The sequence below is a fragment of the Silene latifolia genome, chromosome X (genome assembly GCF_048544455.1).
Source record: "Silene latifolia isolate original U9 population chromosome X, ASM4854445v1, whole genome shotgun sequence".
NCBI lineage: Eukaryota > Viridiplantae > Streptophyta > Magnoliopsida > Caryophyllales > Caryophyllaceae > Silene > Silene latifolia.
The window spans coordinates 12,232,423-12,260,236 of NC_133537.1; the positions used below are offsets into that span (position 1 = coordinate 12,232,423).

Consider the following 27,814-nt stretch of genomic DNA (forward strand, 5'->3'; position numbering starts at 1 on the left):
AAAGCACTTTCTTATTTTGCTAATTGAATCTGATAGTCGAACCTGCTACTCAAATCCGCTAATTCTACTAACATTATTCGTCTTATAAATATGTTTTTACCGTTTGTCAAAGAGCGCCAATGTTTCACTAAGTTGTCGAGATGTTATTTTGTTATGTATCCATTTTTCCTTGTATTTCCTAAATGTTTTATTGTTGACGGGTCTAACGCAATTCCTTTGTATAGAACGAATATCATACCAATTTTATTGTTGATCGTTACTATTTTATATTACTTGTGATGCTTTATTATTTTTGGTATTGAGATCGACCATTGAAAAACTTACTGATACCAATACGGAAGCAATTTGAACAAAGAACGATGTTGGGGTTAGGGTCGAACTCGAGCCTTGTGAGATGAAGGAGGGAGTTCGTTTCTCTTAGGGATATTTGATACGAAATGGGCCTAAATATCAAATCAATGTATCGATAATCCGCTGAGGTTATGAACCAATGGGTGAGTAATAATAAACGTCCACTTAATATTAATCGATATTTGAAGTATCGTCTCAAATCGGGTTTGTGATCAAAGCTTGATGTCGTTTTTTTTCAACTTTCTATTCTCAAATTATTCTGTAAAATAATGAATACAAACGACTCTATTTATAGTTAAAATACTTGCTACTCCTAATTGAAATAAGGAAATGAGTCCCTTACGTTCGGACTCCTAATTTCTATAGAGAATTAAAATTGTCTGGACTCCTAACGACACTTTTAAATTGCCTTACTATTATGTATTTCTTAATAAATAATATTGACTAATATTAATTCTAGTCAAACTATGACATCTATAATCGTATCACTTTACTTTTCTCTTAATTCGAATTTTTAGCATTTCTGGAGTTAATTTTGCAATAAAATGAGCTTAATAGGCACATTTGTGGCAATTTAATTGTGTGTTCATTTCATCTAGTGTTAGAACCCACTCGAACACCTTAGCATAATTTCACCAGTAACGGATTATGCAACTTGTTCAATGTTGTTGAGCTTTGTTACAATTTACAAAGTTGTCGAGTTCATCTCAAGCCACAAATTGAGCTCGAGTCACACTTCCAATGTCGAGCTCAAGCTCGAGCCAAGGAGGTGAATGCGCTTGTCCATGTTCAAGTTGAGCATTGCTAAGCTTACGCTTGACTCGTTATTATCCTTTAGGTGACAAAACACGAACGTTGTATGTAAAACTTGGGCGATAAATAACAAAAAGATTTTGTTTGGGTTGGGTGGAGCCAACGTGGAGGACTCTTTTCTGCGTCATGTAATAGAGATTTATCGGTTTATTGTCGAAAAAAAAAAGTAATAGAGATTTGGGCCACATTTTTTGTTTGGGCTTTCGAAAGTTACTTCTTTTGGTTTTGTTGGGCTTCATGCATACTCCAGTCTGCTATTCCGTTATTTTGGTGTTAACCATGAGTATCCCTACCGATAGGTGTGGTAATTTTCTTCGGGGCATTGAAAGCAATTTAATGGGTAGACTCTTCTCAATTTTGGTTTTTTCATTCGCAAGAGCGAGGAGTCGAACCCCAAGATGAAAGCCCTCGTCACTCACACCAACCGACTTGGGTATTATTCCGCACTTTGTATTGTTGCATAACTTGCATTGTTTTGAAATTCCACGTTGATTAATGATTTATGATTATGTATATGTATTCATTTGTGTTTGGGGAATCCATTTTTGAAATAATGGTCAAAAATAAAATATATGTCGTTTTGGGTCGGTTTTGAAAATATTTGTCAAAATGGTGTCCACGTAGGCTCGGGATTTCTGGACCTAAAACACGCCACTACAAATGGCGTGTTTATAATGAGTAGGGAAAGAAACTTCATTAAAAAATGGACTAAAACAAACACGCCATTGGGAATGGCGGGTTTCGGAGGGGAAACACGCCATTCCCTATGGCGTGTCTTGTGTAATTTTTTTTTTTTTTTTTTTTTTTTTTTTTTTTTTTTTAAGTTTAGTCAGTTGAGTACAAAAATTGTTGTAAAGACACGCCACTACTAATGGCGTGTTTCCTTCACAAAATACGCCATTAGTAGTGGCGTGTTTCAGGTCTAGAAATCCCGAGCCTACGTGGACACCATTTTGACAAATATTTTCAAAACCGACCCAAAACGACAAATATTTTATTTTTGACCATTATTTCAAAAATGGACTCGTGTTTGGGCATGGAAATAGTAGAAAATACTTAAATAAAACCTGTTTTCGATATTGTTGTCACTGTCCTTGTTTCAATAGTGATTTGGTTGTACATAACAAAATAAGTTTTGTATATGCGTCTTCAATTTGCCAACATTGAATGAACACTCTTATTTAAGGTCAGCTTTGTGTAAAACCGTTTTATAGAAGAATTATATTTGCCTAAATCCCTATAAACAGTTGTAACAATTTCTTTCGGGTATTGAATTGAAAACAATATATTTGGTCACAAATTCTCATTGAAGACATGACATATCCGTCACAAGCTGAAGACGGATACCATTTTACCTCACAAAGTACCCACTTTTTCTCTCTCTGCAACACTATTCATGTGGTCCCCTTTCTCCACTAACCCATTTTGTTACCATTTTATCTCACAAAATATCCGTCACAAATGGTAACCCGTCACAAGGGAGACCAATTGATATTTGGTAGACTCCAAAATTTGGCCTAGCATTCGAGCAAGTGTTGGGAATCGAACCAGTATTAATCACTTGTTGAAAAGACAAGAACCGTACTGTTTACACTATTTAAGATTCGTAACGAGTATTTGTAAGGGATACACAATGAAAGCATTGAGCAATTTTTGCCACAAAATAGATAAAATAAAATTTAAGCAACTCCAAAAAATTGGAAGCTTCACAATCATAAGCGTAAACGTTACTATATACTCATGTATTAATAGGACAATTTGAGCTTCACCCACAAGCTTATTTTCTTTTGATGTTGTTTTTAAAGCTACAAATGATTTTCGTCTCATACATATAAGTTCCTCCCTCCATCCCGGTCATTTACTGTCCTTTTTCATTTTAGGGGTCTCAGTCATTTGCTATCCTTTCTATTTTAGAAATGCATTTGATGAACAATTTGGTCATTCACACTCAATTTGATCCACATGTCATTTAGTAATTGACCCACTCATCTTTTCTTGATCTTTGTGCCAAAACCAAAGGATAACAAATAATCGGGACGGAGGGAATAGTTGTTATGTACGAGTAGTATTTTATATGCGTATATCAACTAGCATAAATAGTCAGTCATAAGGGGTGTTGCTTATGTCTCAATAACTTATTAGTAAGAGACCGTGACTTGTAAAGTTTTGTGATTATCTTAAATGAATAAAGGAAATGGGGAAACACTCATTTCAATCAAAGGTCTAACTAGTTAATGGTCGAGTCGTAATCAATGATATGATGACCCTGAGATCCATATTCAAATAGTGAAAACTTCTAAATTTCGTAAGTGGAATTGATTGAACCTCAACTATTAGACGATTAGTAGTCTTATTTGTTAGAGAATGAAATTCCATGGGAATACTAATTCCAATTATGTGATTAGATTTTTACGCTTGCAATGTGACATACTTTGTGAAAACCGACCTGGGTTACCAGATTCGCTTAGTTACCTACCGAATCTCAAATAGATTCACACGAGTTACAAATATAAATTACATTAAATTATGGTGTTTGATTATATTTTACCAAATCTTATCTTAATAAATACAAGAACATTTAGACGATTTGTGTGCGTCCACGTCAGCACAACAAGGTTTTTTTAGTTCGTGAAATGCGGGTCCCACTGCAAAAAAATTACGGAATTAATTAAAAAATAACGTTCTGGTTAATTTTTGCGAAAGTGTTCGGGGCGTACTGATTTAATGATTAACACGGAAATTTGTAATTTAATGGAATACCCCGTATATTACAATTTAAAAAATAATTTACAATAAATAATAATCAATTACAGCAATTTACATTACAATAAATAACAACAAACTACAATTACAAGTTACAAATATCTACAAATCGAAAACAAGTTTTTACCACAGTTTTCCCAATGGTAACAAATTCAAATTAAAATATCAATATCCCAATAGTAACAAATTCAAATTAAAAAAAACATTTGTAAATAATATAGATAATATAGCATCTACCTTCCAAGACTAGTTTTTAGTCATGGACAGCTTTACGTCAAATACAACAACTAATGTAGTCTACCATAAAATTTTCCAATATTTGGAATGATATTAGACTATTTTCGTTAAGTCTACAGTTATGTTTCTTCAATTTGATTGTAAATCCTTTTCAAATTTGACAATTATTTCCATTTTATAGAGATATTTATAGTGTTTGCTTTTTATTATTTCACATACATTGCATTTATTTATATACTATATACTATATACTATATACTATGTTTTATGTTACAACAACGAATTTGAGCATTAATATCACATATTTAAAACATGTGCAAGTTTCAATCCCTTACAAATTTAGCACGTGTTTTAATCTATTATCAATATAAAAGAAATAGAGTATGAAATATTCACGTATATTACTTTAACATTTTTTAAAATATTAACAGTGATATCAATGACTCTAAACACATTCCCGTGCAAATTGCACGGGTTGAAAACTAGTTATGCTGTTGAAAACTAGTTATGCTCTATTTTAAGTAACTTGCGTATTTTGTATTGCAAATTCAAATCGGTCGTAATACGAACCTGGTAACCATGATTTAAGTGAGACCTATCAGTCTTATAACATTAACATTGTATTAATAATGTAACATAAGCATGCTAATATAGAATTAATACAATTTATTATATCTTCAGATTTTCTGCTAAAAACATAGAAAATTCCAAGAAATTCTTGTTTATATCTCAAATCTCATCCTGCTTTAAAAGCTCATCACTCACAGTCTAAACAGTCAGTTACAATTCAACTGATAGTACCCCGTAATTTTCGCAAGGACATTGTGGTCTAAATTCCGAAAAAATGGGCTCAAATATCGAAAGTGGGATAACTAATGGTGGTGGCACGAGTAATGAGTCGAGATTAGTTAAGACAGCTCATAGTCTTTCATCGGCGTCTCTTAGGAAAAAGTCGGAACTAGGCCTTGTTTTGAGTGTTAGGCCTTTGTTGCTTAAGAGGCTGCTCATAAATCTCCAAGAAGTAGTTCTTGGAACTAAGATTTCTCCACTTTTTTTGGCCATTCCATTGTCCATTCTCGCTCGACATTACGATTTTGGAAGAGTAAGTCTTACATACCCTTGTATGATTATTGTTCATTTGAAATTTATGAATTGTATTTATAACTTGGATCTTTACAGCCTTGGATATTCGCGTTAAGCTTACTCGGACTTGCTCCATTAGCCGAAAGAGTTAGCTTTCTAACCGAGTATGTATACAATTTTTCGGTTTAATGTATTGATGTTTTGCCATTGCATGCTGTCAAGTTCACATTTATGCTGTACTTACTTGCAGGCAAATTGCATATTATACCGGCCCAACAGGTACGAAACTTGGATTCTTCTTTTGCAGTCAAAATTTAGAAATAATGTTTGATGGATGCTAGTGTATGTGTTGTGTGGTGATTAATAATGTTTGATGGATGTGCAGTCGGTGGGCTGCTGAATGCAACATGCGGGAATGCGACTGAGCTGATAATAGCGATATTTGCCCTGTACCAAAGAAAGATTGATGTGCTAAAGTACTCTCTTCTAGGATCAATCCTCTCGAACTTGCTTTTAGTTCTTGGTTCGTCTCTCGTTTGTGGAGGCTTAGCGAACCTTAGCAAGGAGCAAAAATTCGACAGGGTAACATTCATTACATATTTACATTCATCATGTGTTTTTACGAGTTCATTTCATTTAATTAACAATTATGCGATTAACAGAATTCAGCTGATGTGAATGTGCTTCTGCTGTCGCTTGGAGTTCTCTGCCACGCGCTACCATTGTTGTCGCATTATTCTGGTGAGACAGGAACAGCTGCAGCCAGCTCTATACTTATGTTGTCGAGGGCTAGCAGCGTCATTTTGCTCGTGGCTTATATGACATATTTGTTCTTTCAGTTAAAGACTCATCGACAATTATTTGAATCCCAAGAGGTGAGCATTTGCTACTGTGTTAGACGGTTAGGTGGGTCTAGTAGAAGACGGTTTCACCTGTGAGACCAATTCAGATAGTTACACATTCGACATGCAGGAAACTGAAAACGATGAAGATGAAAAGGCGGTGGTAGGCTTCTTTAGCGCGTTTACTTGGCTAGTAGGAATGACAGCAGTAATAGCTCTGCTTTCTGAGTACATTGTCGGAACAATTGAGGTATTTCAGATATCACATAGATCAAAATCCTAATAATAATCGATAATCTGATTAAATTCTGATTTAGAATTATTGTGAAACAGGATGCTTCCAGTACTTTGGGAATTCCAATCAGCTTTCTTAGCATTATTTTGTTACCAATTGTTGGGAATGCAGCAGAACATGCAGGTGCTATCATTTTTGCTTTCAAGAACAAGCTGGTTAGAACCGCAAAAAACTTGCAGTAATTCTTGTGTAAGACCGTCTTACAGGATGAGACGGTCCTTCTATATAAACACACTCATTTACTGGTAGCAACATTCTGATTTTTAACCATGCTTTTCTGTAAAAAATTTAACAGGACATTTCATTAGGAGTTGCCTTAGGTTCTGCAACGCAAATTTCGATATTTGTGGTAAGACTTCAGCTCAAACATCAAAAGTTACTCTTGATTCATGAACTTCATTAATCCGAAAAAAAAAAATAACAAAACACTCCCTCAACTTTTGTTACTGCAGGTTCCCTTATGTGTAGTGGTTGGATGGATACTGCAAGTCGATATGGATCTTAGCCTTAGCGCCCTAGAAACCGGTTCCTTGACACTGTCGGTCATTGTCGTAGCCTTTGCTTTGCAGGTTTGTTGCGACTTTTAAATTGTTAATTCAGACATTGACATAATATACTCGAGTTACAGTCTCATACAAAGAATTTGTATAAATCCAACTTTTAAATTGTTAATTCAGACATTATTGGCATAATATACAGGATGGATCATCACATTACATGAAAGGAGCTGTTCTCCTGTTCGCGTACATGATTATATCAACCTGCTTCTTGGTCCTTCAATCTCCAAACAGTAAGTTTCACATAACAATTCTAGAAACGCTTGTGCCACTCTATTACTTCCTCGGAAATTTATGTTATTTCTATCCGCCAGTCGCGTATATTGAGCAGCACAGCTGATTTTAGAGTGACATTATCACTTCCCCGAGATTTAAGTACTAACCTAATGTCATGTTTGTTATGTAGATCGAGGGAATTTCATCACATCAGGACTTTCATCATCTGCTGAATTCTCTGCCAATTGACTCTCATTCTTCTAATAAAAATAAGCTCTGTGATTTTTTTTTTTTCCGGAGTTTTTTGGGTCGTGAATTTTAAGATGTATTCCGTATAAATGTAGATAAGCAATTTTTTGAGTTGCATTTAGTCGATTATCATTTATTTAGGCCAAAAGGCCTTGGGGAGCTCTTACGCAGCAAATCGGAAGAAAAAAAACGAATTACCCACAACTAATACTGTATGTGTTAACATTCATCGAAATTCTAACTTGGTTTAACAAAGTAACTCAGCTCGATACATAAGGTTTAATTTGGTTTATATTAGAATCAATTCATAATCGAAGATTCTTTTACAGTACGATGATGATGTGGTGACTGCCGACTAGCATGTCACCTTAAAACTATTTTTTAACAGTTCAGCCACATACAGAGATGCCTAAACTAAATCTATGCATAATTAATTTCAGAAAATTGAATTTCCAAACCTGAGAAGTAGCCATCCATGTCAGATTCTTTTGCTCTTCTTCACTCTCTTCTACGGCAACTCCTGAAGTAGAGTATCTTGTGTTCACCATATGTCTAAACCCGGAATGTTGCATTCACGATCAACCATGTTCTTCACTTGGTAAGTAGTAGAAACCAAATTTGATCTTATCTTTTTTGAAAGTTAAAATATCTGATAGAAGCCATGAAGGCAACACAGAAAAGCAGACAGAAACCAATGAGAACTGCTGCTGATATACCAATCATTCCCGGGCCAAAATCATAGTAGACTTTCAAAAACTCTTTGACTGTTCCTCTAAACTTGTCTTCGATGATCATACTCTCGACATCACCAAGTTGCGATGTTATCAGTCCCTGGAGAGTCCATGCTACTGGGTCGATGTAATTAAACCAAATCCACCACTTGGGAATAAGCTGACAGTTATCAACAAAGGGAAAAAAACATCAGCACAAGCTCAATGTTAGTATGGAACACTGAACCTAGTGAAATTGATGAATGACCCGTTTGCCAATCTAGGAACTAGGCATTGTACACTTGTACTGGGAAATGGGTTCAGAACTTTTCTTTCCACACAGAAATTATGGGTAAAAAAAAGCAGCAATAGAGTTCGCAGAATTTACAGAAATTATCAGAAGGAGTTACTTGACGACAAGATGGGCAAGTTCCGCGGATTGTTGTACTTACTCTCTTAGGAAGAAGGAATCCTGACTGGAGATTCCACAATGAGTAAAATGCAGAGGTCACAATAGCAGCCATATGAGGATTAGGTGTGACACCGATAGCCATCATTCCGTAAAATGTAAAGTAGGTAAGGGTAAGAAACATGAAGACAATGTACAAGACAAATTTTCCTGCAACAATTACATGAATTGTCTTTAGACTAAAAATGGCGATTCCTTGGGGGAAGAACGATTTTCTTCGTTAAGGAACAAAAAGGCGAAGGAAGAATGAATTGAAGACTCATGATGTAACCAGTCAGCTTACTTAAACTTCTTTCAAAGCCTATCATGAAATATGTGATGATGATGCAAATTAGTGTCTGCGCGGCAAGATAGGGAATTTCCACAAGAGCCTGTTTCAAAATTCAGAAGGCATGGCAAATATTCTCAGTTAGAAGCCGGTATTTGTAAGGACTAGTCTTAGGGAGAGTTCCAAAAAATGATGATGCATTAGTTAAATATAATCAAAGCAGATGCGTACCTGGGCAGCTGCATAAGGAAATGGAGCGTACATTCCCGCTGCCTTTTCTCTGTAGAAAACTGTTCTCTCAATGGAGACTACTGGTTGTACTGAAGAAGCATTGCTGGAACCCAAGAATATGCATGAAGAGAAAAGAGCTCCCATGATGGTAACTATGTGAATGCTTGAATCCCTTCAAAGGAAAGTACATCCCATGTTAACCCAAGTAAAAATATAAAAACAAAAACTTGCATCTAATATACAACAACAACAACAACAACAACAACAACAACAACAACAACAACAACAACAACAGAGCCTTAATCCCAAAATGATTTGGGGTCGACTGACATGAATCATCCTTTAGAACCGTCCCATGGGTGAACGCACACCTCAAAATGCGAAAATATAGAAAAGGAAAAGTGAAAAACAAAAGGGGAGTGAAACATAATACAAAAGCCAAGGTAAACTTATAGGTTTTAAAAGATTGCAGTCCGGATTTCTTTTATAAAAACTGAAAAATTTAAATCGAGAATAAAGATTAAAACAATTTTTAAAACCAAAGTAAAACGATTTTGCATCTAATATTAAACCAAGCGTCAAAATTTATCTTGATATGCATGTCGAAAAAATTGTAAGTTGCCCTAGGGCACCAAATCCCAACAGACTCAAGGCCTCCCCAAACCCAACCAACAGGTGAAATCCTGTAAATCCTTGTGTTGCAGCATTTCTCAATTTACAGTGTCTAGTTATATCATTTTTTATACAAATGTAATTACAAATCATAGGCCTCTGAGACTGAGTGTACAGATTTCAATGAGAAACAAGTACGTAAAACTTACGATTAGTCAACAACGAGGACTGACATGTACTACAGACACTATGCCAAGTGAACGGTTTACCTTTTAGAGCCAATGTCCCAAAACATAGAGCCGATAATCAATCCACAGAGCGAAGAAATAAAGAATCTCACAGCATTGTACTGTGGACTTCTCCAATAAACAAGAAGTTGCTTCTTAAGACAAAGCTGAAACTGTGATATACTATCTTGAGAGAATGCGGTGTCAAATCGTATTGGTTCTGATCCAAGTGGTGGTGTACTCATTTGCTTTACCGAAGCTTCTACGTCTCTTAAGTAAGAGAATAAAATATGATACACGAATTAGTAAAAGAAATGAATATAGATCAGCTTCAAAAAACTGCAATCTCTCTGAAGCAACATCGACAAAGATTACCTGTACTGATTCGAGTTCCTGAAAATATCCGCAAAGTCCGCACTATGTAAAGAAAGTGGGCAAGATAATCAACATAGTTCTCACCATGGACCAGCAGTCCATAAGATTGTCCAGAAGAGAAGAAAGAAAGATGGAGGTTGTTGGGTTCCTTATGTTGATGATAACATGCCCATTTGATTTGTGTTATCTTAGTTTACCTTTTCAGGATTAATGATGTAATCAAGCTTGGATTAAGAAGTGTTGAAGTTGTTATTAATCCCATTGTATTTAGTCAAGTGTCATCTAATGTACAAGTGAGAAAGTAGAGTATATTAGAGTAATAGAAACTTGATCAGACGATGTTTGCTTTACACGCAAAAAATTTGTTTGGATTATGCCACAACTCGTAAAAACTTGAAGTCCCTTTTATCTCTTAAAAGCTTTCACGTGACTTATTTTTCAAAGATAAAATATCAGATTTTTATTAAGGAGTAGTCTTCATTAAAGAGTGGTTTGAATTATTCAAAATGTTTCCTCTTTGTGCAAATTCAATCCTTTGGTCTTTAAGAAAACAAAAATGCTTTTTGCCTTATTTGTGTTAACTTATCATCATGTGACTTGTCTCACATCCTTTGTTTTTTACGATTTTGCATGAGCATTTAAGGTTATCTTTCAAACCTTCTTTCTCTATTCTTACCTTTGCAAAAGACTCCTTTTTGGTGCAAGTTTTGGGTGGTTCTTTTTGCCTTCACATGTGAGGTCTTTGACCCTTCAAAACCCTAGCAACTCCTTCACTCACCTCCTCTATATAAACCGTGTCCCTCTTCATTAAATCTTAAGACTTTTCTGAAATAATTCTTTCATGTTTTGCAAATTGTTTTTAAAGCTTAAAATCGTGTTTTATTTGCAAAATCCTTTAAAAGTCTTCAAGTGTCTTCAAGTTTCTACAGTCGTGGCTACTGTTGCTTTTCTATACTAAATTCTCTTACTTAAGAATTGTTGATCTTGTAAAAGTTGTCCACCTCTATTCTTTGTTAAGAATGTGTTAGTGGAAACTTGATCCTATAACATTCTAAGTGTGTTAGTAGAGTTTAGGACGGAGTAGTCTTTAACTCTTGACAACCGGAGTAGGTTGTGAGTTGTTGAGTTCTAGGACGGAGTAGTCCTTTAACTCTTGGCAATCGGAGTAGATTGCGAGTTAGCTTGTCATAAGAACGGAGTAGTTCTTGTACTAGCTTTGCAACCGGAGTAGGTTGGCGTCTTTTATTACAAGGGTCTTTTAGTTTTCGGAGTAGATCACTAAAGGAAAGTAATAAAAAGGTAGATTGGACGTAGGAACTTGAGTTTCTTGCCGAACCAATTCAAAAATCTCGTGTTCAAGTGCTTACTTTATTTCCGCTGCTTTATACCTTGTTTGTTTGTTTTGTTTCGCTCAAACTTAGAAGCAACAGTTCATCATACTGTCGCATTTGGTCTGCAGTCATATTTCACAAACTGAGACAAATAGATACAGTCAGAACGATTGTTGCTTTCATACTTCAGCAAACATTCATAGTGTTACTTGTTCAATCTTTCAATATTATTCAAAGTATCCTCTCATCTCTTTTGTTCCTGTAACTCACTTTAATTCAATAAAGTTGAAGTTATAAATTTTTAAAATAGTACCTAATTCACCCCCTCCCCCTCTTAGGTACTTGAATCCATAAACTCAACAATTGGTATCAGAGCTTCGTGCTCTTGATCGAGGCTAACCGCCTTAGAGTTTGATTCGTGGGTAATGGATTCCGAGAAACACTCCAAGATCCCGGTCTTTACCGGTTCGAATTTTGGATGGTGGAACCTCAAAATGGAACATTACATCAAAAGTATCGATTATCAATGTTGGAACATCATCCAAAATGGACCTCTTGCCATTGAGGAAACCGATATTCTTAACGGTTTCACCAAGACAAAAGAGGAAAGAAATTACAATGAGAACGACTTCAAGCTTGCCGAAAAGAATTCCAAAGCAATGTCGATTCTTCAACGTTGTGTTGGTGAGGGGGAAGTTAGTCGAATCTCCGGGTGTCCTACGGCAAAATCTATTTGGGATTCCCTTGTACTTGCATATGAAGGGACGTCCCAAGTAAGAAAACACCGTATTGACCTTCTCATGCAACAATATGAAATGTTTAGAATGTCAAAGGACGAGTCTTTAAATAGTTTCTCTTCTCGTTTTTCTTGTATTATTAATGAGCTTCAAAGTCTAGGAAGGAATTTCGAGTCCGAGGACATCATTCGAAAAATCCTTCGTAGTCTAACCCCTAAATGGCAACCTAAAGTCACCGCCATAGAGGAAGCTAAAGACTTGTCAACCCTATCTCTTCATGAACTAATGGGATCACTAATGGCTCACGAGTTTAATCTCGATAAGCATTCTAGTGAGTCATCAAAGGGAAAGAGTCTCGCCCTCACATCTTCTCCAAGTGATGAAGAAGATGAGGAGGAAGACGAGTTTGCTATGTTCACAAGGAACTTAGCCGGGTTGGTCAATGGACAAGGTAACAAAAAGTTCACTAATAATTACTCGAAAAAACGCTTTCCTAAGAGACAACCTACTTCCACCATGGGATGCTTTAAATGTGGTGATAAAACTCATCAAATTAAAGAATGTCCCAAGTGGGAGGAAATCAAATCCAAGGAAAGAAGAGAAAAGGTTAAAAAGGACTATAAACATAGAGTCATGAGTGCTATATGGGGAATGTCCGACTCCGAGGAAGATGAGGAACTCATCGAGGAGGAACTTGAGGCTAAAATGTGTCTTGCAAATCATGGTAAAGAAAAAGTCTCAAAAACCTCAAAACTTGAACACTTAAGATGCCTCATGGCTAACCCCGACGATTAGACTCGATTCCGACAACGAGGTAAATCATCTAAAGGCCAAGGCTAGAACTTACTCCAAAGAGAAAGTATGTAAGCTTCTTGACCAACTTTTTGATAAGTGTCGGTCTCAAAATGATAAGCTTGATATAATGCAAAATGAGATTGAGGAAATTGCTCAAGAGAACTTTAATCTGAAAAATGAACTAAAAGCAACAGACTGCGTCACTGTCACATCTGAGGCATATAATGAAGTTAAAAGAGTCAACAAGTTAAACAAACATTTGACTAAAGAACTTGAGCGTCTTAGGTTGACCCCCACGGATGTCTCTGACCTTGAAAATGTCAACACTACTTTGGTGATGCAAGTTTCCTCTCTAACCAAGGAACGTGATGATATTTTGAAGGACAAAGATGCTCTTGAAAATGAGATCTATGACCTTGTAGTTGAAGTTGTAGACTTAAGAGAAACAGTGTCTAAGACTGTTGTTTAGCCCGACCACGATTTAGACAAGTTTAAAAGAAAGAGTGAATGGTTGGAAAATGAAAATGAGTGTCTTAAGAGTGAGGTTGTTTGTCTCAAGAATGAAATAGAAGATCTCCATGATAGGCTTACTTTCTTTCAAAAAGGTATGCCCGAATGTAGCACTTCTAGGTCTTCTCCTCACCATAGATCCGATGAAGTCGTTGATCTAAGCAAAAGACTTGACGAGATGACATCTAAATATGAAGAGTCCAAAGAAAGAATCATATATCTCGTGTCTAAACTCAATAATCACACCCATGACTTCATTGTTGAGAAAAGATTGTCCATAGAAAGTGTTAACAATGATGAACTTAAAAGAGAAAAGGAAAAGAATTTGCATCTTCTCTCATGTGTCAATGACTTGACCAATGAACTTGTTAATGCTAAGAACATCACTGAAAAATGGGAAGGAAGTCAAACCGTGTTAAACTTCCTCACGAATCAAACCGAGAAATGTGATAAATCTGCTGGTTTGGGGTTCAAATGGAGCAGATGATTGTTGCATCCCGTGAAGCCTAAAAACGATTTTAGAGGAAGGAAGTATGTAGGTCTTCCCGAATACATCATTTGCAATTATTGTGGTGACAATGGTCATGTTTTTAATGGATGTACAAAACGATTTGATGACATTGATAAGAACACCAAAACATTAAAAGAAATGAACATTAAGAAAGACACCACAAGTTATGTTGATCACAAAAAGGGGCCCAAATTCATTTGGGTTCCTAAACTCAAAAACTAATCTTGTGTAGGGCTTGGTAAGAGGCGGCCGCAATTGGTACTTGGATAGTGGATGCTCTCGTCACATGACGGGTGATAGAAGCCAATTCCTCTCACTTAAAGCATATGATGGTGGCACGGTAAGGTTTGGTGACAACAAGAAAGGTGAAGTAATTGGTATTGGAAAAGTTGGTAAGTCATCCTTACTTTGTGTCGACAATGTGCGGCTTGTCAAAGGTTTGAAACATAATCTCCTTAGCATTTCTCAACTTTGTGATAAGGGTAATGTTGTTGAATTTCGTGCCAATATGTGTCGAATTTTTGATGCCACTACTAATGAACTAATACTCGAAGGAAGACGTGTCAAAGATGTTTACTTAACTAATTTGAACTCTCTATCCGGTCACACCATGTCTTGCATGAGTGTAATGAACAATGATCCTTGGTTATGGCATAAAAGGTTTGGTCATGTTAGTACAAAAACTCTTAATACCCTTAAAAGACTTGATTTAGTTGAAGGCATTCCTAATATAAAATTTGACATTGATAAAGTATGTGATGAATGTGCTAGAGGTAAACATGTTAAAAGTTCCTTCAAATCCAAAAGAATTATGAGTACATCTCAACCTTTGCAACTTTTACATATCGACTTGTGTGGACCAATGAGAACTAGAAGTAGAGGTGGTAGTCGTTATGTGTGTGTCATTGTTGATGATTACTCTAGGTTTGTTTGGGCACTCTTCCTAAGCTCTAAGGATGAGACATTTGATGAGTTTCTAATTTGGTTAAAGAAGATTCAAAATAAACTTGGTTTAAAACTTGTTTCAATGAGAACCGATCATGGAACCGAATTCGAAAACTCATCATTTGGTGCTTATTGTGATGATAATGGTGTAGACCATAACTTCTCGGCTCCTAGAACCCCACAACAAAATGGTGTGGTTGAAAGGATGAATAGAACCCTTGAAGGAATGGCTAGAACAATGTTATTAACTAGTAAGTTGCCTAAGAACTTTTTAAAGCGGTAAATACCGCTTGCTACATTTATAATCGTGTCATGATAAGGAGCATTTTGAATAAAACTCCCTATGAATCATTACGTGGAAGAAAACCCAACATTTCATATTTTAGATGTTTTGGAAGCAAATGTTTTGTTCATAACAATGGTAAAAACAATTTGGGTAAGTTCGATCCACGTAGTGATGAAGGAGTATTTATTGGGTACTCCGATCATAGCAAGGCCTATAAAGTTTACAATAAACGAACCTTGTTAATTGAAGAAAGCATCCATGTCATTTTTGATGAATCTAGTGTGCTTGGACAGGTACAAAACATGGATGATGATGATGAGGACGAGGATGATGAGTTTGAGATTGGTCTTGTTCGAAAAGACTTCGTGTTCACAGATGAAGAAGCTCCCAAAGACCTTTGAATTGCAACAGACACAGAGACCTGTCACCTTCAAAGGAGAGCAAAGCAACTCGGGGGAACACGTAATACTTCGATTCCTCTCTGGAAGCAACAGACCCAACGACCGTTGCATCCACCTCAGTGAAGTAACCCAAAACAAGTGAGGATGAAGAACCTCCCAGGCCAATAGAAACGATCCCGTGGATCGATTTGTTGAGGGGGAACAAGAAACCATTGTTCCAAAGAAGTGGAAACATCAAAGTTCTCATCCACTCTCTAATCTCACAAGTGATCTCAACTCGGGAATTCGAACAAGATCATCCGTCAACAATCTCGCTCACCTCAATGAGTATTGTGCCCATAATGCCTTCCTATCTCAAATTGAGCCTTCAAATGTAACATCGCCTTGGTCGATGCAGATTGGGTGCTCGCCATGCAAGATGAGCTCAATCAATTCAAAAGAAATGAGGTATGGCACTTAGTCCCTAGACCAGCCTAATCGCACCGTCATTGGTACTAGGTGGGTCTTTCGCAACAAGCTTGATGACTCGGGAGAAATTGTAAGGAACAAGGCTAGACTAGTGGTGCAAGGTTATAACCAACAAGAGGGTATTGATTACGATGAAACCTATGCACCGGTAGCTAGACTTGAAGCCATACGATTGCTTATAGCTTTTGCGGCTCACAAAGGCATTAAACTCTTCCAAATGGATGTCAAAACCGCTTTCTTAAATGGATATTTGGAAGAAGATGTCTTTGTAGAGCAACCACCGGGTTTTGAGAACAATGATTTGCCTAACCATGTTTTCAAATTAGACAAAGCTCTTTATGGTTTAAAACAAGCACCAAGATGTTGGTATGATAGATTGTCTAAATTTCTTATTGAAAATGGTTTTAAAAGAGGCTCCGTTGACAAAACATTGTTCTTGAAGCAACGATCCAGGTGAACTGTTGGTTGTACAAGTATATGTTGATGACATTATATTTGGTGCAACAAATGAACTCCTTTACTTATATTTTTCGGAACTAATGAAATCGGAGTTTGAAATGAGCATGATGGGTGAGCTAGGATTCTTCCTTGGGCTCCAAATTAAGCAATCAAAGGATGGAATCATGATCCATCAACAAAAGTATATCAAAGAAATGCTTAAGAAATTTGGGATGACTAATGGTAAGCCTCATGATACACCTATGGTAGCCGGGTCCAAATTGGACAAGGATGAACTCGGTAAGAATGTTAGTGATAAGGTGTATAGAGGTATGATAGGCTCACTTATTTACTTAACCGCAAGTCGTCCCGACATTCTCTTTAGTGTTTGTTTGTGTGCTAGGTTCCAAGCAAATCCGAAAGAATCACATTTCAAAGCCGTTAAACGAATTCTTCGGTATTTGATTGGAACACAAAATCTTTACCTATGGTACCCTTTACATTGTCCTTTTGATCTTATAGGCTTTTCGGACGCGGACTATGCGGGGTGCACGGTAGATAGAAAGAGTACCTCCGGAATTGCAACGTTCTTGGGTCCTTGCTTGACTTCTTGGGCCTCAAAGAAACAAAACACGGTAGCTCTTTCTACGGCCGAAAGTGAGTACGTTAGTGCGGCACATTGTTGTTCTCAACTCCTTTGGGTAAAACAACAACTCTTGGATTTTGGTATTATTTTTGACTCCATTCCTTTAATGTGTGATAATACGAGTGCAATTAATATTTCCAAAAATCCTATTCAACACTCTAAAACCAAACATATTGATATTTGTCACCATTTTATTCGTGATCATGTGGAAAAAGGACATATTAAACTTATCTTTTGCAAGACCGAAAATCAAATTGCCGATATTTTTACTAAGCCACTTGCAAGAGAACATTTTGAGAGATTTAGACTAGAAATTGGGTTAATTAATAGCTTGTGATTTTTAGTGTGAGTTTTACAAAATTCCTTAATTGATTAAATTAAATTTGGATATATGTTATTAAGTGTTCTAAGTGCATTGACATCATGTTTGGACCAAAAATTGACACCGTATTTGTGAGTCGGTAATCACTCAACCTCATATCTAAATTTACGTTTATTATATGCTACCTTGCGTTTTTATTTCGAGTGATTAAATTTGTTTAGTCGGGCCAACCACCTCTCCTGCCTCATTAAATGGGCCATTAAACTCCCTCAACCCATCACCTACAACTACCCGTCCAAATATCCCAATCCACTAACCCTTCATCTCCCAAATCCACAACTCCCTCATATCACCTACCCTAACCCACCATGGTAAAAACATCATTTAACACACCCATACCCATCAAACCCACAAAAGTTACCTCACCACCTGTCACATCCAACCCACCGACATCAACTACTCCAACCATGACTCCAGTCAAAACATCCTATGCATTCCCACCTCAAACCTCAAACTCGACTCCTTCATCAAACCCAGATACACTAAACCCTCAACCTTCACCGAACCCCACTGATCCACCATCATCCGACGACATTCCCATCTCCACAATGGTAGGACGACGCACACGTGGTGGTCGGAAGAAGAGCTCCACTGTTCCGAGCTCCTCCTCTGAACCGGTTACAGTGTTGGTTGAAGATGTTGAAGATGAAACCGAATTTGATTTAAATGAAAATCCATCTAAGTCCGGCGAGTCTGACCCGACTCCGGCGAAAAAGAACAACAAAAGAAAGGAAAAGGCCTCCTCATCCCAATTACCCCCAATTTCAGAAACTATCGAGCAGAGTAATGTCGACAACCCCACTGTTGATGCTCCAATTGTAAATCCAAGTGAACCTCCTCAGAAAAAATCGAAACCATTGAAGAAAAAGCTTGTATACCTTTCTCCCTCGGATCCGGTCTCCCTAACCTCGAAATGGGACTTGGCCATCGTTTGGGATCACCTTGAGAGTATTGACCTCCCTACTTCAATTTACAAAAACTGTGAAAGGTTGATGAACATCAAGGCAATTCACTCTCCTCGGGTTTATAATCAAACTTGGTTCGAGCCGCCTGCTTTTCACTCAGTCCGTGATATGGTTCTAGCTCAAGGTTGGGAGAAGCTATTGGAGATGCGTGAGCCGGTGTTTGTGAGCGAGGTGATACAGTTCTTTGCAACTGTTAGGGTTGACAAGTCGGGTGAAACTCTTACGGCTAAGGTGAACGGTAAGCCCCTTAAATTGTCTCAATCTGATTTCGCTACTGCTCTTAATATTCCAGTCGGAGGCTATGACAAACTCCCCTCCGAAACTTGGGTTGCCTTACCGTATGCCTCACCTCTTAGTATTGCTCAAACCGTTTGTCCCAAAACTGTTTCTCCTGGACCCGTGAGCAACACCCAAATCCCACCTCCTCTTCGAATTATTTTCAACATGTTGTGTAGGTCTATTTACCCCTCGGGTGATAGGGGAAAACTCACCATAGCCCAACAATACTTAATCTATCATATTGCTACCCATAAGAAGGTGAACCTAGTCGGGTTAATGTTTAAACGTTTTCACCTTATTTCGACCAAGCTTCGTCGACCTTCTTCTAGTATGATTTACCTACCCTATGGCATGTGGTTATCGGTTGTGCTCAAGGCACAAGGGGTGTTGGTGAACACTAGCTTGGGTTCGTTGGATATGTGTGATATCATGAGTGATGGGCAAATGGGGAAGATGTTGATCAAAATTGAAAATGATGAATTGATTTCTGTGAAAATTAAGAAGGACCCGGAGGTTGGGTCATCAAGTCAAGGGAATACGGGTGGTATGCGGGAAGTGCTCAATGCCGTGGCTGAGTTGGGTGCGTGGATTAGGGAAGATGCTCGTCAAAAGGACTTGGCAATCTCGGCTCTTGCTTCTACTTTGGACCTCATCCGTGGAGAGGTGGATATCATTTCCACCCTTGTGTCAACAAAAGAAGTTGGTGAAGATGCTCATGTGGATGATGATCCTTTGGGTAGTGGCTCGGATGGTGAACAAGCCTCCTCCCCTTAGCCTTTCCCTTTCCTCTCGGTCTATTAACCTTTACCCGTACCCCTTTATTTTGTTCCACCTTGGTTGTGCCTTTCTAAGACTTATTTTCTTTGCTTGTTATTTTGAACAATTGGTGGTGTACTTTAAACTCTCTTTAGCTATGTTGAACCTTGATTAACTTATGCTTAATCTTTGTTTATGTTGACCTTGTTACCTTGTTACAACTACATGTGTCTTTTTGTGTTTTCTTATGAAATATCTGCACTATAATGCTTGTGACATCCCTATCCTTTTGATGATGTCAAGAGGGGGAAAAGGTAAACTCATGCTTTGAATCTCTTTGCTTATTGATTAAACTAAATATCTTGCCTAACCTTCTTAGCTTGATTCTTGTTTGGGGCAATGTAAAATTGTCATGATACTTTGATTCTAGCTTTTGCCCTTGGTAAGGTAATATTGTCCCTTCTCTATCATTTGATCTTGCTTGCTTAAAATCTTGAATCAAGGTGTTTACATTGCTTATACATTCGTTTGGGGCTTGTCATCATCAAAGGGGGAATTTGTTGGGTTCCTTATGTTGATGATAACATGCCCATTTGATTTGTGTTATCTTAGTTTACCTTTTCAGGATTAATGATGTAATCAAGCTTGGATTAAGAAGTGTTGAAGTTGTTATTAATCCCATTGTATTTAGTCAAGTGTCATCTAATGTACAAGTGAGAAAGTAGAGTATATTAGAGTAATAGAAACGATCCACGATTTGTTGCTTTCACACGCAAAACAATTTGTTTGGATTATGCCACAACTCGTAAAAACTTGAAGTCCCTTTTATCTCTTAAAAGCTTTCACGTGACTTATTTTTCAAAGATAAAATATCAGATTTTTATTAAGGAGTAGTCTTCATTAAAGAGTGGTTTGAATTATTCAAAATGTTTCCTCTTTGTGCAAATTCAATCCTTTGGTCTTTAAGAAAACAAAAAATGCTTTTTGCCTTATTTGTGTTAACTTGTCATCATGTGACTTGTCTCACATCCTTTGTTTTCTGATTTTGCATGAGCATTTAAGGTTATCTTTCAAACCTTCTTTCTCTATTCTTACCTTTGCAAAAGACTCCTTTTTGGTGCAAGTTTTGGGTGGTTGCTATTGCCCTTCACATGTGAGGTCTTTGACCCTTCAAAACCCTAGCAACTCCTTCACTCACCTCCTCTATATAAACCGTGTCCCTCTTCATTAAATCTTAAGACTTTTCTGAAATAATTCTTTCATGTTTTGCAAATTGTTTTTAAAGCTTAAAATCGTGTTTTATTTGCAAAATCCTTTAAAAGTCTTCAAGTGTCTTCAAGTTTCTACAGTCGTGGCTACTATTGCTTTTCTATACTAAACTCTCTTACTTAAGAATTGTTGATCTTGTAAAAGTTGTCCACCTCTATTCTTTGTTAAGAATGTGTTAGTGGAAACTTGATCCTATAACATTCTAAGTGTGTTAGTAGAGTTTAGGACGGAGTAGTCTTTAACTCTTGACAACCGGAGTAGGTTGTGAGTTGTTGAGTTCTAGGACGGAGTAGTCCTTTAACTCTTGGCAATCGGAGTAGATTGCGAGTTAGCTTGTCATAAGAACGGAGTAGTTCTTGTACTAGCTTTGCAACCGGAGTAGGTTGGCGTCTTTTATTACAAGGGTCTTTTAGTTTTCGGAGTAGATCACTAAAGGAAAGTAATAAAAAGGTAGATTGGACGTAGGAACTTGAGTTTCTTGCCGAACCAATTCAAAAATCTCGTGTTCAAGTGCTTACTTTATTTCCGCTGCTTTATACCTTGTTTGTTTGTTTTGTTTCGCTCAAACTTAGAAGCAACAGTTCATCATACTGTCGCATTTGGTCTGCAGTCATATTTCACAAACTGAGACAAATAGATACAGTCAGAACGATTGTTGCTTTCATACTTCAGCAAACATTCATAGTGTTACTTGTTCAATCTTTCAATATTATTCAAAGTATCCTCTCATCTCTTTTGTTCCTGTAACTCACTTTAATTCAATAAAGTTGAAGTTATAAATTTTTAAAATAGTACCTAATTCACCCCCTCCCCCTCTTAGGTACTTGAATCCATAAACTCAACAGAGGTTAACAGAGGACATGCTAGCTGTTAGGAGACATGTCCCTTTCCAAATCAATCAATGCACATATATATTTTATGGTTATTGTCCAAGTAGCTGTGTATTAGCTTATATATTCGTGTAGTTTGCAGTGTTATATCACAATTTAATATAACAAAATCTTCACAAAAGATATTGCTTCAATCTCTATCTTCCAACTCTTTAATGCAGTCTTCTAATGTCCTTATTGGCATCAAACTCAATATGGTATCAGAGCCTCAAAGGATGAGGAGATTGATAACCAATTGTAGTTGGGCATTAATGGTTGAACTACAGAATCAGGCTATTTAATCTGGTCTTTGGCTTGGTGAACTTCATTCATTCTCAAGCATCTTATCTTTCTTATTTCTTCTTCTGATTCATCTTCTCATCAACAAAAATGAGTACCTATGAATCTCTCATTCCTTCCGCAAATGCAATCATAGAAACTTCTGATCCTCTTTATCTTCATCCAGCTGAAAGTACACACCCCATAGTGGTGGATACTAAACTGTCTGGAATCGAAAATTATCATGAGTGGAAAAGGCAAATGGAAATTAACATTTGTACCAAGAGAAAACTTGGGATGCTGACTGGTTTGGTGAAGAAACCCACCAACAATCCCTTGAGAAGCATCATGGGAAACCTGCAATAGCCTTCTGATTTCCTGGATCCTGCACAATGTAGAACCACAGATCAAGAGATTTGTGATGTACTCTAAAACTGCAAAGGATATGTGGGATTATCTTAAGAGGCAGTTCTCAGTGAGCAATGGAGCCAGAAAATTCAGACTGAACAAGGAGCTCAATGATTTGGAGCAAGGTGACAAGACTGTCTGTGAATATTTCACAGAACTCAGAATTCTTTGGCAAAACATTGAGCTGATGAATGATTGGCCTCCCTTGAGTGAAATGACCCCTGAGATAGGGGCTTTCCTGGATGCATAACACAAAAAACTGGAAGAAAGAAAACTCTTTCAGTTCCTCAATGGTCTAAATTGCTCATATGCTACCATGAGGAGCAATGTTCTCATGATGACTCCTCTCCCAACTGCTGAGGAGGCAACTGCTATCTTTCAACAAGAAGAAGCACAAAGGAGAAATTGCAAGGTCAGTATGAATGTTGAAGCTGAAAACTCTGCTTTCTTTGCTGACCAGACTCCTCATGACTCCAGACCTCTGTGTCCTGCTTGCAAGAGGAGAGGACATGTCAGAAACAAGTGTTGGAGAGTGGTAGGTTACCCAGCTGGACATCTTATGGCCAAATACTTTCCAGCAAAGAATGAAGATCCAGCAGTTTCAACCTTTAGAAGTGCTTCTGATCAAGCAGGAAATGTATCCAAGGGATACAGAGCTGGAGGAGGCAAAAGAAAGTTTCAGAAATACCTCCACAAGGTAAAAATGGCAGCTACTGCTATAATTGATGAAGGAGGTGCTGAGATGTCTAGAGCTATCACTCTAACAACTGAACAATTTGAGCAGCTGATGAGAAATCAAAAAGGAAAAGGCATGAGCTCTTATCCTGAGACTGAAGATGAAATGGAAGCCAACTTTGCAGGTATGGCTCTTATCTCTTGCAGTCAGGTCCACAACAAATCTCATAAGTGGATCATTGACTCATGAGCTTCTGATCATATGATCTCTGATTTGAGTCTCTTAGAAAATTGCAAGGAATTAAAAATAAGACCTAAAATTAACCTACCTAATGGACTTTCTTCTCATGTCACGCACATTGGGACCTTCCAGCTGGATAATGGACTGAAATTAAATAGAGTCCTTTATATTCCCTCATTTAAGCATAATCTATTATCTGTGCAAAAGCTAATCCAAGATGAGCAATGTGTTGTGATGTTTTATGAGCATGTGTGTGCCATACAGGACTCACATACCAAGAAGATTAGAGCTTTTGGGAAAGAAGGCAAGGGAATCTACTACCTAGTACACACAGCTAGGTCTGTTCCATCCAGTCTAGGAAATGCTTCTATGGGAAAATCTGTCCCTAAATTATGTAATATTAAGTCTTATTTTGCTTCTGGTAGTGGCATGAATGTTACAAAAGGCATTGTTTTCAACTCGTGTGATGCCTCTGAGGAATTATGTATGGATTTGCCAATTATTAATGGAAAAGATGATAATATTTGGCACCTAAGGTTAGGACATGCTAGTAACCAAAAACTGAAACATATACCTTGTGTTTCTCCCTCTCTTCATATAAATCATGACAGGGTTTGCATCACGTGTTCCATGGCCAAACAAACCAAACTCCCTTTTCCTATCAGAATGACTAAATCCCCACATATTTTTGATTTGGTCCATGTTGATGTCTGGGGACCTTACAGAAAAGAAACAAGACAAAAGTACAGATACTTCTTAACCTTGGTTGATGATAACTCTAGAGCTACTTGGGTTTATTTAATGAAACATAAATCTGAAGTACCTCAATTTTTGGTGCAATTTTATCACTTTGTTCAGAATCAATTTGGAACTACTATCAAGGTTTTGAGATTTGACAATGCACTTGAAATCATTGAGGGAGACAGTCAAAGGTTCTTGCTTGCTAAAGGCATATTGCAGCAAACAAGTTGTGTGGATAGACCTCAACAAAAGGGGGTAGTTGAAAGGAAACACAGATATTTGTTAGAAATAAGCAGGACACTAAGGTTTAGTGCAGGGTTACCTCTTTCTTTTTGGGGAGACTGTGTGCTCACAGCAGCTTTCATAATCAACAGGTTGCCTACTGAAGTCCTTCAAAACAAGACTCCTTATGAAGTGTTATTTCAGAAAACACCTGATTATCACATGCTCAAAGTCTTTGGATGCCTAGCTATGGTCTACAATCCAAGCAGGGACAAAGACAAGTTTCAACCAAGGGGTATCCCTTGTATCTTTCTAGGCTACCCTCTGTCACAAAAGGGCTATAGGATATATGACATAGTTAAGAAACATGTCTTTGTTTCCAGAGATGTCAAGTTCTATGAAAGAGTGTTTCCCTGCAAGGTCAAGAACTTTGCCAAGTACCTACATTCTTTGCAACCAGAGTTGCCTCCCTTTGGTAGCAGTGAAGTCTTCCTAGATGAAGGTGCACATAGGCTATCCAGTGTTCCCTCTCCTGCACCCATAGCTCCTAGGATTGATTTACAGGCCTCTCCTCCTACCTCTGAGACTGAGGAAATTGTTATCAGGCCCCACAGAGAACGAAGAGCTCATGCATGGGTAAAGGACTTTGTTGTGGACAACTCTGTTATGGCACCTATTCACATTGCAAATGTGGCACAACTCCACTTGCCCATGACATCTGCAAAAGTCTTTGATGGCCATGCTACTGTGCTCTCACCTGACCCTGTCCATTTCAGTGAGGCAGTTCAGGATGAAAAGTGGGTTCAGGCCATGAATCTGGAGCTTCAAGCTCTCCATAACAATGGTACTTGGGTGTTCACAGATCTCCCTAAGGGCAGACAAGCCATAGGATGTAAATGGATTTATAAAACTAAATATAATCCTGATGGTTCCCTTGACAAACACAAGGCTCGTCTAGTTATCCAGGGTTTTAGACAACGGTATGGACTTGACTATGAAGAAACTTTTGCTCCTGTTGCAAAGATGTCCACTGTCAGGGCCCTCTTTGCTGTGATCTCCATCAAGAATTGGGCTACCTGCCAGATGGATGTCTCTAATGCCTTTCTACATGGTGATCTGGAGGAAGATGTTTACATGAAGTTGCCTCCTGGTTACTGCAATGGTCAGATCACTTTACCAAGTGAGGGGGAGTGTTCTTCTCAGTACTCTGGTAAAGTTTGTAAGCTACTTAAGTCTCTCTATGGACTTAAGCAAGCCCCCAGACAATGGTTCCCTAAGTTATCTCAGGTTCTGTTGGAGTGCAATTTCAGGCAACCACAAGCTGATCATTCTCTCTTTGTCAAACAACACCATGGAAAAACAACTGTGGTTCTGGTCTATGTGGATGACATGGTCATCACTGGAGATGATTTAAATGAAATTGATGAGTTAAAAACTCAACTAAATGCTTCATTCCTTATGAAAGACTTGGGGGAACTAAGCTACTTTTTAGGACTTGAGATTGAGAGAAGTAGTGCTGGAATTTTCATTTCTCAAAGAAAATACACATTGGACTTATTAGCCACCTTTGGTATGCACAAATCCAAAGCCTTGCGTCTTCCAATGAATCCAGTGCTCAAATTGGAACCTGGCAAAGGCACTCCCTTACCTCAACCAGATATCTACAGAAAATTGGTAGGTAAACTGATATATCTCACAAGTTCAAGGCCTGATATTGCTTTTTCTGTGCAAATGCTGAGTCAGTTCCTACAAAGCCCAACATCTGACCATATGCAAGCAGCTCGAAGAGTCCTCAAGTACCTGAAGTCTGCTCCTGGTCAAGGCATCATCTTTGCCAGTTCCTCTGCAGCAGAACTCACAGCCTATTGTGATTCTGACTGGGCCTCTTGTGCCTTTAGCAGGAGGTCCACCACTGGATATTGTGTTCTTCTTGGCCAGTCCCCCATTTCCTGGAAATCCAAGAAGCAATCTGTGGTCTCCAGATCTTCTGCAGAAGCAGAGTATAGGGCCATGGCTATGCCAACTTGTGAGGTTACCTGGTTATTTCATCTCCTGCGTGATTTGGGTCTCACTTCCCTTGGACCTGCTCATCTGAAGTGTGACAATCAAGCAGCCCTTGTTATTGCTGCCAATCCAGTGTATCATGAAAGGACCAAGCATATTGAGGTAAATTGCCATTTCATACGAGAAAAAATCCAGCAAGGCTTGCTCACTACCTTCTATGTGAATACTAAGGAACAAGTTGCATACATTCTCACAAAGTCCTGTCCTATATCTCAGCATCACCACCTTCTATCCAAGATGAGAGTATCAACTGGACTCCACTCACATCTTGAGGGGGAGTGTAAAGAAAGTGGACAAGATAGTTGTTAGGCCTGGAAATCCGCAGACCTTCCTGATCAGTATCCCATCTGAACCTGACTGCCAGGCTGTCAGGGCGTCAGGCTATCAGGGCACATGAAGATAGGCGCCAGGCCATGGAGAGAACAACGGTCAAAATATCAGGACGATATTAGACCATATACGCATGTTATAAAGGAATTATATACGCAACATTAATGTATGAACATTTCGCAGTAAATGCAGTAATCAAGGGAGGAATAATTAGCCATTATTACAGGCAATAATGGAGAATAATCCGCATTCAATATCATATCAAGCAGCCGTTCAAGATGGAAGCCTATATAAGGAACACTTTGAAGATATTGGAGACATCCCATTCACACGCTAGAAGAAGCATACGCAATACATAGAGAGAAATATAAGCACTGTTATTATCATACAATAATTCTCCCAAATTACATAGTAAAATCCTCTCCTGGCTTGGTGCCCGTGGTTTTTTCCCATTCAAGGGTTTTCCACGTACAAAATTACTTGTCTTATTATTGTTATTATTATTTCGTTTACAGCTTATTATTGTACCCTGACGACCTGACCAACAGACTATCTAGAGCTAGTTAACCTTACACAAGTCTATCCTGACCTGATTTCGCCTTGCGCAAAATCCACACAAAACAATTGGCGCCCACCGTGGGGCATCTAGCTCTTTAAATCCTTTTTTCTCATCTTACAAAAACTCAAAAAACCTACAAAAATGGCCCAACCCACCGTTGAAGAACAATTGAATGCAGCTCTCCAAAAAATCGCTGAGTTGGAAAGCCTGAAAGAAAAAGTGGCCCAAACAGAAGCAGAAATCCTGCAATTGAAAGAATCTGAGTCAGCTCTAAAACAAAAATTAGAAAAAACCCAAGGGGTAGGCTCTAGATTCCAACCAGGAACCCCATTTTCATCAATTATTAAAAATATTGATTTTTCCAGTTTTGGGAGCGCAAGTATTCCTAAATCCGTCAATGTTGATGGTG

The 27,814-nt window shown here is 37.8% G+C and overlaps 2 protein-coding genes across 2 annotated transcripts in view; one reads left to right on the forward strand and one right to left on the reverse strand.

Moving 5' to 3' along the window:
• Positions 1 to 4,754: 4,754 nt before the first annotated feature.
• On the forward strand, positions 4,755 to 7,665 carry LOC141622899 (vacuolar cation/proton exchanger 3-like). The gene is made up of 11 exons (XM_074438924.1): positions 4,755 to 5,266; positions 5,344 to 5,411; positions 5,498 to 5,526; positions 5,633 to 5,829; positions 5,910 to 6,122; positions 6,220 to 6,339; positions 6,423 to 6,539; positions 6,680 to 6,733; positions 6,837 to 6,953; positions 7,084 to 7,174; positions 7,348 to 7,665. The coding sequence occupies exons 1-11, from the start codon at positions 5,009 to 5,011 to the stop codon at positions 7,404 to 7,406; spliced, it is 1,323 nt and encodes a 440-aa protein (XP_074295025.1). The 5' UTR covers positions 4,755 to 5,008; the 3' UTR covers positions 7,407 to 7,665.
• Positions 7,666 to 7,675: 10 nt separating this feature from the next.
• LOC141622901 (ABC transporter G family member 31-like) overlaps positions 7,676 to 27,814 on the reverse strand; it is a 49,161-nt gene continuing 29,022 nt past the window's right edge. The window contains exons 2-7 of the mRNA XM_074438925.1: positions 10,299 to 10,338; positions 9,966 to 10,193; positions 9,085 to 9,256; positions 8,869 to 8,956; positions 8,569 to 8,735; positions 7,676 to 8,297 (exon numbers count right to left, since the gene is read on the reverse strand). Of these exons, the coding sequence (XP_074295026.1) occupies positions 8,031 to 8,297; positions 8,569 to 8,735; positions 8,869 to 8,956; positions 9,085 to 9,256; positions 9,966 to 10,193; positions 10,299 to 10,338 (962 nt within the window). The 3' untranslated portion in view covers positions 7,676 to 8,030. The remainder of the gene's footprint in view (positions 8,298 to 8,568; positions 8,736 to 8,868; positions 8,957 to 9,084; positions 9,257 to 9,965; positions 10,194 to 10,298; positions 10,339 to 27,814) is intronic.